This window comes from Cherax quadricarinatus, chromosome 66 (assembly GCF_038502225.1).
Source record: "Cherax quadricarinatus isolate ZL_2023a chromosome 66, ASM3850222v1, whole genome shotgun sequence".
NCBI classification, from domain to species: domain Eukaryota; kingdom Metazoa; phylum Arthropoda; class Malacostraca; order Decapoda; family Parastacidae; genus Cherax; species Cherax quadricarinatus.
In genome coordinates, this window is record NC_091357.1 from 19808552 (window position 1) to 19820840 (window position 12289).

The 12289-nt window shown below is 48.5% G+C and overlaps 1 protein-coding gene across 2 annotated transcripts in view; it reads left to right on the forward strand.

The window, feature by feature from the left end:
• The window catches only part of Ets65A (DNA-binding protein D-ETS-3), a 399621-nt gene that overhangs the window by 332293 nt on the left and 55039 nt on the right, over nucleotides 1-12289 (forward strand). For both annotated transcript variants that reach the window (XM_070099176.1, XM_070099175.1), the window contains one exon: nucleotides 2613-2684. In XM_070099176.1, coding sequence (XP_069955277.1) covers nucleotides 2613-2684 — 72 coding nt within the window. The remainder of the gene's footprint in view (nucleotides 1-2612; nucleotides 2685-12289) is intronic.

Consider the following 12289-nt stretch of genomic DNA (forward strand, 5'->3'; position numbering starts at 1 on the left):
AGTATCACTGATGTACCCCAACATGGTGCCTAGTACCCTAATACCAGTATCACTGATGTACCCTAACATGGTGCCCTAGCACCTACCAGTATCGCTGATGTACCCTAACACAGCCCTAGTACCCCAATACCAGTATCACTGATGTACCCTAACATGGTGCCTTAGTACCCTAATACCAGTATCACTGATGTACCTAACATGGTGCCCTAGTACCCTAATACCAGTATCACTGATGTACCCAACATGGTGCCTTAGTAATTCTAATAACAGTATCACTGATGTAATTCAACATGGTGCCCTAGTACTCCCAATAATACCAGTACCATTAATGTACCCTAACATGGTACCTAGTACCCTAATACCAGTATCACTGATACCCTAACATGGTGCCCTATACCCCTAATACCAGTATCACTGATGCTCCTAACATGGTGCCTTAGTACCTCTAATACCAGTATCACTGATGTACCCTAACATGGTGCCCTAGTACCCTAATACCAGTATCACTGATGTGCCCTAACATGGTGCCCTAGTACCCTAATACCAGTATCACTGGTGTACCCTAACATGGTGCCCTAGTACCCTAATACCAGTATCACTGATGTGCCCTAACATGGTGCCTTAGTACCCTAATACCAGTATCACTGATGTACCCTAACATGGTACCTTAGTACCCTAATACCAGTATCACTGATGTACCCTAACATGGTGCCCTAGTACCCTAATACCAGTATCACTGATGTACCCTAACATGGTGCCCTAGTACCCTAATACCAGTATCACTGATGTACCCTAACATGGTACCTTAGTACCCTAAAACCAGTATCACTGATGTACCCTAACATGGTGCCCTAGTACCCTAATACCAGTACCATTAATGTACCCTAACATGGTACCTTAGTACCCTAATACCAGTACCATTAATGTACCCTAACATGGTGCCTTAGTACCCTAATACCAGTACCATTAATGTACCCTAACATGGTACCTTAGTACCCTAATACCAGTACTACTGATGTGCCCTAACATGGTACCTTAGTACCCTAATACCAGTATCATTGATGTACCCTAACATGGTACCTTAGTACCCTAATACCAGTATCACTGATGTACCCTAACATGGTGCCTTAGTACCCTAATACCAGTACCATTAATGTACCCTAACATGGTACCTTAGTACCCTAATACCAGTATCACTGATGTACCCTAACATGGTGCCCTAGTACCCTAATACCAGTATCACTGATGTACCCTAACATGGTGCCTTAGTACCCAAATACCAGTACCATTAATGTACCCTAACATGGTGCCTTAGTACCCTAATACCAGTATCGCTGATGTACCCTAACATGGTACCTTAGTACCCTAATACCAGTACCATTAATGTACCCTAACATAGTGCCTTAGTACCCTAATACCAGTATCACTGATGTACCCTAACATGGTACCCTAATACCAGTACCATTAATGTACCCTAACATAGTGCCTTAGTACCCTAATACCAGTACCACTGATGTACCCTAACATGGAACCTTAGTACCCTAATACCATTACCATTAATGTACCCTAACATAGTGCCTTAGTACCCTAATACCAGTATCACTGATGTACCCTAACATGGTGCCATAGTACCTTAATACCAGTATCACTGATGTACCCTAACATGGTGCCTTAGTACTCTTATACCATTATCATTGATGTACCCTAACATGGTGCCCTAGTACCCTAATACCAGTATCACTGATGTACCCTAACATGGTGCCCTAGTACCCTAATACCAGTATCACTGATGTACCCTAACATGGTGCCTTAGTACCCTAATACCAGTATCACTGATGTACCCTAACATGGTGCCCTAGTACCCTAATACCAGTATCACTGATGTACCCTAACATGGTGCCTCAGTACCCTAATACCAGTATCACTGATGTACCCTAACATGGTGCCCTAGTACCCTAATACCAGTACCACTGATGTACCCTAACATGGTGCCTTAGCACCCTAATACCAGTACCATTAATGTACCCTAACATGGTGCCTTAGTACCCTAATACCAGTATCACTGATGTACCCTAACATGGTGCCCTAGTACCCTAATACCAGTACCACTGATGTACCCTAACATGGTGCCTTAGTACCCTAATACCAGTATCACTGATATACCCTAACATGGTGCCTTAGCACCCTAATACCAGTACCACTGATGTACCCTATTATGGTGCCCTAGTACCCTAATACCAGTACCACTTGAATACTCTAACGTGGTGCGCTAGTACCCTAATACCACCGACGTACCCTAACCTGGTCCCCTAATACCAATACCACCGACGTACCTTAACATGGTCTCCTAGTACCGTAATACCACTGACGTACCCTAACATGGTGCCCTAGTACCATAATACCACTGATGTACCCTAATACCAGTACCAATGATGTACCCTGACATGGTGCCCTATTACCCTAATACCACTGACGTAACCTAACATGGTGCCCAAGTACCCTAATACCACTGATGTACCCTAATATGGTGCCCTAGTACCCTAATACCACTGACGTACCCTAACATGGTACCCTAATAATAACAATACCCTAACGCTGTGTTTCTTCGACAGGGTACCCCCACAACAGTCTGGGTATGACCAAGTCTTCCCTGGATGCCCACAGTCCTCACCTAAGACAACCAGGTATGTCACCCATTGCTTTTCTCACCCTCAACCCCCATTTTCTTATAACCCATTTTCTATTTTACATCCCATTTTCTCTCGGACATCCTATTTTCTGTCTTACATCCCATTTTCTATCTTACATCTCATTTTCTGTTTCACATTTCATTTTCTCTCTTACATCCCATTTTCTATCTTAAGTCCCATTTTCTATCTTACGTCCCATTTTCTATCTTATATCCCATTTTCCGTCTTACATCCCATTTTCTATCTTACATCCCATTTTCCCTCTTACATCCCATTTTTTATCTTCTCCCTCATTATTTTTCCCTCTCTTCTTTCTCTCTCTTCCTCTACATCTTATCACTTACTCAAAGGATTTTCTCTTCCTGTTTTTCTCTCTCTCTTTCCTTTTTCTTTATACCCTCATTTCCTATCTTCCTTGTTTAACAACCTCCTCTCATCTCCTATTTTCTCTAATGCTATCTCCATTATTACGTACTTTTGTAAGTATTTATGTGTATTAATATTAACGTACGTTCCTGTGATAGTCTTCAATCCCATTTATATATATATATATATATATATATATATATATATATATATATATATATATATATATATATATATATATATATATATATATATATATATATATATATATATATACAAAACAACCACTCTGAAAGAATAGAGAAATTCCAAGCGCTTTCGTGACTACTCACATGTGAGTAGTCACGAAAGCGCTTGGAATTTCTCTATTCTTTCAGAGTGGTTGTTTTGCATATTTTGAAATCACCTGTTTACTGTGATCTTATTGCATATATATATATATATATATATATATATATATATATATATATATATATATATATATATATATATATATATATAATATATATATAATATATATATATTATATATATATTTATATATATATATATATATATATATATATATATATATATAAAATATATATATATATACACTCACGAGAGAAAATGTTGAGGGTAATTCAAGGCCCCTTACCCACTAGGGAAAGGGCCAGCACCCTTTGCCCACAAAGGGGGAGTGATCAAGTGGTCCAGAGAGGAAATGACCACAAGATATCAGTTACTGTACACACACACACACACACACACACACACACACACACACACACACACACACACACACACACACACACACACACACACACTCACACAGACCTCACTCAGGGAGAAAGACCTTGGGGTGACCATAACACCGAGCACATCACCGGAGGCACACATCAACCAAATAACCGCTGCAGCATACGGGCGCCTGGCAAACCTGAGAATAGCGTTCCGATACCTTAATAAGGAATCGTTCAAGACACTGTACACTGTGTATGTTAGGCCCATACTGGAGTATGCAGCACCAGTCTGGAACCCACACCTGGTCAAGCACGTCAAGAAGTTAGAGAAAGTACAAAGGTTTGCAACAAGGCTAGTCCCAGAGTTCAGGGGAATGTCGTACGAGGAAAGGTTGAGGGAAATCGGACTGACGACACTGAAGGACAGAAGGGTCAGGGGAGACATGATAACGACATACAAGATACTGCGGGGAATAGACAAAGTGGACAGAGATAGGATGTTCCAGAGAGGGGACACAGGGACAAGGGGTCACAGCTGGAAGCTGAAGACTCAGACGAGTCACAGGGACGTTAGGAAGTATTTCTTCAGTCATAGAGTTGTCAGCAAGTGGAATAGCCTAGCAAGTGAAGTAGTGGAGGCAGGAACCATACATAGTTTTAAGAAGAGGTATGACAAAGCTCAGGAAGCAGAGAGAGAGAGGATCCAGTAGCGATCAGTGAAGAGGCGGGGCCAGGAGCTGAGTCTCGACCCCTGCAACCACAATTAGGTGAGTACACACACAGTCCACTGAGCTTGTCTAGGGACTAAGGGGCAAGGAGCTGTAAGGGACCTAGGGACACGGGCTAGTAAATATGGAACTAGAATGATGGATTTCTGTTGATCAGCCGAGCTGTGGCTTGCGGGTACTGGTATCATCAACAACCTCGTTAATCACGCCATCAACTTGCAGTCAACAGGTAAACGGGAGTAAGACACATGTGTAACGTTTTGTCTGGTCAGTCCCTCAGCCTCCATGTTGAGGGACTGACCACCTCACAACTTCTGTACTCGACTGAAGAAGCCTACTGTATGGGCGAAACGTTTCGGAATAAAGACACCCAACTTCTGCACATATGTTTTACTTATCAAGGTCATAATGAGTTTTCGGGTTTGAGAATGACCTGCCTAGTATGGGCCAGTGGGCCTGCTGCAGTGCTCCTCCTCATGAGTTTGGGGTTTGAGAATGACCTGCCTAGTATGGGCCAGTAGGCCTGCTGCAGTGCTCCTCCTCATGAGTTTGGGGTTTGAGAATGACCTGCCTAGTATGGGCCAGTGGGCCTGCTGCAGTGCTCCTCCTCATGAGTTTGGGGTTTGAGAATGACCTGCCTAGTATGGGCCAGTAGGCCTGCTGCAGTGCTCCTCCTCATGAGTTTGGGGTTTGAGAATGACCTGCCTAGTATGGGCCAGTGGGCCTGCTGCAGTGCTCCTCCTCATGAGTTTGGGGTTTGAGAATGACCTGCCTAGTATGGGCCAGTGGGCCTGCTGCAGTGCTCCTCCTCATGAGTTTGGGGTTTGAGAATGACCTGCCTAGTATGGGCCAGTGGGCCTGCTGCAGTGCTCCTCCTCATGAGTTTGGGGTTTGAGAATGACCTGCCTAGTATGGGCCAGTAGGCTTGCTGCAGTGCTCCTCCTCATGAGTTTGGGGTTTGAGAATGACCTGCCTAGTATGGGCCAGTGGGCCTGCTGCAGTGCTCCTCCTCATGAGTTTGGGGTTTGAGAATGACCTGCCTAGTATGGGCCAGTAGGCCTGCTGCAGTGCTCCTCCTCATGAATTTGGGGTTTGAGAATGACCTGCCTAGTATGGGCCAGTGGGCCTGCTGCAGTGCTCCTCCTCATGAGTTTGGGGTTTGAGAATGACCTGCCTAGTATGGGCCAGTGGGCCTGCTGCAGTGCTCCTCCTCATGAGTTTGGGGTTTGAGAATGACCTGCCTAGTATGGGCCAGTAGGCCTGCTGCAGTGCTCCTCCTCATGAGTTTGGGGTTTGAGAATGACCTGCCTAGTATGGGCCAGTGGGCCTGCTGCAGTGCTCCTCCTCATGAGTTTGGGGTTTGAGAATGACCTGCCTAGTATGGGCCAGTGGGCCTGCTGCAGTGCTCCTCCTCATGAATTTGGGGTTTGAGAATGACCTGCCTAGTATGGGCCAGTGGGCCTGCTGCAGTGCTCCTCCTCATGAGTTTGGGGTTTGAGAATGACCTGCCTAGTATGGGCCAGTGGGCCTGCTGCAGTGCTCCTCCTCATGAGTTTGGGGTTTGAGAATGACCTGCCTAGTATGGGCCAGTAGGCCTGCTGCAGTGCTCCTCCTCATGAGTTTGGGGTTTGAGAATGACCTGAATAGTATGGGCCAGTGGGCCTGCTGCAGTGCTCCTCCTCATGAGTTTGGGGTTTGAGAATGACCTGCCTAGTATGGGCCAGTGGGCCTGCTGCAGTGCTCCTCCTCATGAGTTTGGGGTTTGAGAATGACCTGCCTAGTATGGGCCAGTAGGCCTGCTGCAGTGCTCCTCTTCATGAGTTTGGGGTTTGAGAATGACCTGCCTAGTATGGGCCAGTAGGCCTGCTGCAGTGCTCCTCTTCATGAGTTTGGGGTTTGAGAATGACCTGCCTAGTATGGGCCAGTAGGCCTGCTGCAGTGCTCCTCCTCATGAGTTTGGGGTTTGAGAATGACCTGCCTAGTATGGGCCAGTAGGCCTGCTGCAGTGCTCCTCTTCATGAGTTTGGGGTTTGAGAATGACCTGCCTAGTATGGGCCAGTAGGCCTGCTGCAGTGCTCCTCTTCATGAGTTTGGGGTTTGAGAATGACCTGCCTAGTATGGGCCAGTAGGCCTGCTGCAGTGCTCCTCTTCATGAGTTTGGGGTTTGAGAATGACCTGCCTAGTATGGGCCAGTAGGCCTGCTGCAGTGCTCCTCCACCTTCCTTATCCTCAAAATATTTTTTCCCTCTAAAATGAACACTCGACAAATGATTTTTATAGCGAAAAAATATCTCAACGTAACATATTTTTGAAAAAAAAGAGTAATATAAATGAATCAATATATTTTAATAAATCCTATAATTTAGTGTCGATTTATTATGGAAATTGGAGGGTAAATTTATTAAATTTTTTTTTTCTATCACTAGAAGGACCTGGGATAAATTTTTGCCAATTACGAAGGAAATTTCCCTACACAGAAGTAATTTCTCCCCTGCCGAGCTCCCCCCTCTCCCCATATGTCCATCCTCGCCCCTCACACTCTCCCTCATCATCACCCTCGCTCTCTTTCTCCCTCTTTATTTCTCCCTCTCCCTAACTCCCTCCTCTCTCTTCTTCTCTATTTGACCTGTTTTATCCTCCCTTAAAAATTATTCTCGTTATCTCCCTCTTTATTTCACTCTCTTCTCCATCTTTATTTCTCTCTCTCACTTCTCCCTCATTCTCTTCTCCCTTAAAATGTATTCACATTATCTGCCTTACGTCTACTTGTTGTAATATTCCTTAAGACTGGGCCAAAGGAATGGCTATGAGGCGAAAAGTGTGGCGAGAAGAATTTCTGGAAGAGAAACCTTGTATCAGTACGACGTTTCGCCCATTGTGGGCTTTATTGAGTACGTGGATGTATGGTGGAGTTGCTGTTATGTCATGTCACTTGCTGCTACATCATGTCAGTTGCTACCACATAATGTCAGTTGCTACTACGTCATGTCACTTGCTACTACGTCATGCCAGTTGCTACCATATCATGTCAGTTACTACCACATCATGTCAGTTGCTACCACATCATGTCTGTTGCTACTATGTCATGTCAAGTGCTGTCAGACATAAGGTCAAGTGTCCCCAGGCGGAGGAGAGAGATAAAATGTCAGTGTACACTCACAGGACACCTTATCTACAAAGTAGACAGACCTGACCGAGGGTGTCTCCAGGCTGCCATCATCCACCCCACAGACCACAGAACAGAACCAGGGCACCACATGTCCCACAGACACCACAGAACAGAACCAGGGCACCACATGTCCCACAGACACCACAGAACAGAACCAGGGCACCACATGTCCAACAGAAACCACAGAACAGAACCAGGGCACCACATGTCCCACAGACACCACAGAACAGAACCAGGGCACCACATGTCCCACAGACATGTGTTCCTCCATTCTTATGTTCTTATGACATTCCTCAGGTCACGTGCGTCACATCTCACTCTCCGCCTATATATATAATGTCTTTCTACCTCTGTATGTTAGAAGTGATCAAGGTCCCAGGACCGAAACGTTTTCTAATAAATATGTTATAGTGTTTGCTTACGTGTCTTTCTAAACCAACATTGAACAGAACCAGGGCACCACATGTCCCACAGATACCACTGAACAGAACCAGGGCACCACATGTCTCACAGACACCACAGAACAGAACCAGGGCACCACATGTCCCACAGACACCACAGAACAGAACCAGGGCACCACATGTTCCACAGACACCACAGAACAGAACCAGGGCACCACATGTCCCACAGACACCACAGAACAGAACCAGGGCACCACATGTTCCACAGACACCACAGAACAGAACCAGGGCACCACATGTCCCACAGACACCACAGAACAGAACCAGGGCACCACATGTCCCACAGACACCACAGAACAGAACCAAGGCAGCACATGTCCCACAGACACCACAGAACAGAACCAGGGCACCACATGTCCCACAGACACCACAGAACAGAACCAGGGCACATGTCCCACAGACACCACAGAACAAAACCAGGGCAGCACATGTCCCACAGGCACCACAGAACAGAACCAGAGCACCACATGTCCCACAGACACCACAGAACAGAACTAAGGCAGCACATGTCCCACAGACACCACAGAACAGAACTAGGGCAGCACATGTCCCACAGACACCACAGAACAGAACCAGGGCACCACATGTCCCACAGACACCACAGAACAGAACCAGGGCACATGTCCCACAGACACCACAGAACAGAACCAGGGCACCACATGTCCCACAGACACCACAGAACAGAACCAGGGCACAACATGTCCCACAGACACCACAGAACAGAACCAAGGCACATGTCCCACAGACACCACAGAACAGAACCAGGGCACCACATGTCCCACAGATACCACAGAACAGAACCAGGGCACCACATGTCCAACAGACACCACAGAACAGAACCAGGGCACCACATGTCCCACAGACACCACAGAACAGAACCAGGGCACCACATGTCCCACAGACACCACAGAACAGAACCAGGGCACCACATGTCCCACAGACACCACAGAACAGAACCAGGGCACCACATGTCCCACAGACACCACAGAACAGAACCAGGGCACATGTCCCACAGACACCACAGAACAGAACCAGGGCACCACATGTCCCACAGATACCACAGAACAGAACCAGGGCACCACATGTCCAACAGACACCACAGAACAGAACCTGGGCACCACATGTCCCACAGACACCACAGAAAAGAATCAGGGCACCACATGTTCCACAGACACCACAGAACAGAACCAGGGAACCACATGTTCCACAGACACCACAGAACAGAACCAGGGCACCACATGTCCCACAGACACCACAGAACAGAACCAGGGCACCACATGTTCCACAGACACCACATAACAGAACCAGGGCACCACATGTCCCACAGACACCACAGAACAGAACCAGGGCACCACATGTCCCACATACACCACAGAACAGAACCAGGGCACCACATGTCCCACAGACACCACATAACAGAACCAGGGCACCACATGTCCCACAGACACCACAGAACAGAACCAGGGCACCACATGTCCCACAGACACCACAGAACAGAACCAGGGCACCACATGTCCCACAGACACCACAGAACAGAACCAAGGCACCACATGTCCCACAGACACCACAGAACAGAACCAGGGCACCACATGTCCCACAGACACCACAGAACAGAACCAGGGCACCACATGTCCCACAGACACCACAGAACAGAACCAGGGCACCACATGTTCCACAGACACCACAGAACAGAACCAGGGCACAACATGTCCCACAGACACCACAGAACAGAACCAAGGCACCACATGTCCCACAGACACCACAGAACAGAACCAGGGCACCACATGTCCCACAGACACCACAGAACAGAACCAGGGCACCACATGTCCCACAGACACCACAGAACAGAACCAGGGCACCACATGTTCCACAGACACCACAGAACAGAACCAGGGCACCACATGTCCCACAGACACCACAGAACAGAACCAGGGCACCAAATGTCCCACAGACACCACAGAACAGAACCAGGGCACCACATGTCCCACAGACACCACAGAACAGAACCAGGGAACCACATGTTCCACAGACACCACAGAACAGAACCAGGGCACCACATGTTCCACAGACACCACAGAACAGAACCAGGGCACCACATGTCCCACAGACACCACAGAACAGAACCAGGGCACCACATGTTCCACAGACACCACAGAACAGAACCAGGGCACCACATGTCCCACAGACACCACAGAACAGAACCAGGGCACCACATGTCCCACAGACACCACAGAACAGAACCAGGGAACCACATGTTCCACAGACACCACAGAACAGAACCAGGGCACCACATGTCCCACAGACACCACAGAACAGAACCAGGGCACCACATGTCCCACAGACACCACAGAACAGAACCAGGGCACCACATGTCCCACAGACACCACAGAACAGAACCAGGGCACCACATGTTCCACAGACACCACAGAACAGAACCAGCGAACCACATGTTCCACAGACACCACAGAACAGAAACAGGGCACCACATGTTCCACAGACACCACAGAACAGAACCAGGGAACCACATGTCCCACAGACACCACAGAACAGAACCAGGGAACCACATGTTCCACAGACACCACAGAACAGAACCAGGGCACCACATGTTCCACAGACACCACAGAACAGAACCAGGGCACCACATGTCCCACAGACACCACAGAACAGAACCAGGGCAGCACATGTCCCACAGACACCACAGAACAGAACCAGGGCACCACATGTCCCACAGACACCACAGAACAGAACCAGGGCACCACATGTCCCACAGACACCACAGAACAGAACCAGAGCACCACATGTCCCACAGACACCACAGAACAGAACCAGGGCACCACATGTCCCACAGACACCACAGAACAGAACCAGGGCACCACATGTCCCACAGACACCACAGAACAGAATCAGGGCACCACATGTTCCACAGACACCACAGAACAGAACCAGGGCACCACATGTCCCACAGACACCACAGAACAGAACCAGGGCACCACATGTTCCACAGACACCACAGAACAGAACCAGGGCACCACATGTCCCACAGACACCACAGAACAGAACCAGGGCACCACATGTCCCACAGACACCACAGAACAGAACCAGGGCACCACATGTCCCACAGACACCACAGAACAGAACCAGGGCACCACATGTCCCACAGACACCACAGAACAGAACCAGGGCACCACATGTTCCACAGACACCACATAACAGAACCAGGGCACCACATGTCCCACAGACACCACAGAACAGAACCAGGGCACCACATGTCCCACAGACACCACAGAACAGAACCAGGGCACCACATGTCCCACAGACACCACAGAACAGAACCAGGGCACCACATGTCCCACAGACACCACAGAACAGAACCAGGGCACAACATGTTCCACAGACACCACAGAACAGAACCAGGGCACCACATGTCCCACAGACACCACAGAACAGAACCAGGGCACAACATGTTCCACAGACACCACAGAACAGAACCAGGGCACAACATGTTCCACAGACACCACAGAACAGAACCAGGGCACAACATGTTCCACAGACACCACAGAACAGAACCAGGGCACCACATGTCCCACAGACACCACAGAACAGAACCAGGGCACCACATGTCATCCTAGCACGGGGGGGGTGGGGGGTTGGAGGTCAGTTTTTAATAGTAGGAGAATAAGCTTACTTACTTACTTACTTACTTACTTTGACTTGTTTTGAAGATATAAAACGTTTCGCGCACGTCTTTTTGTCCGTTCTTAAGACGGAAGGAAGGGAGGAGATGGGGAGGGGGAGGGGGTGCAGGGAGGGAGGAAGGGAGGGGATGCAGGCGGAGGTAGGGGGTACAGGTGCAGGGACGGAGGGAGGGAGGGAGGGGGTGCAGGGGTAGGGAGGGAGGGAGGGGGTGCAGGTGTAGGGAGGGAGGGAGGGGGTGCAGGTAGGGAGGAAGGGAGGGGATGCAGGCGGAGGTAGGGGGTACAGGTGCAGGGAAGGAGGGAGGGAGGGAGGGGGTGCAGGGGTAGGGAGGGGGTAAAGTGCATTGGTGCAGCTAACGATGCATGCGGACGTGATCAACCCCTCCCCCTCCCCTTCTCCCTCCCCCTTCCCCTCTCAATTCCCCCGCGCCTGCACTGAATGCATAATGCTGGCCATCA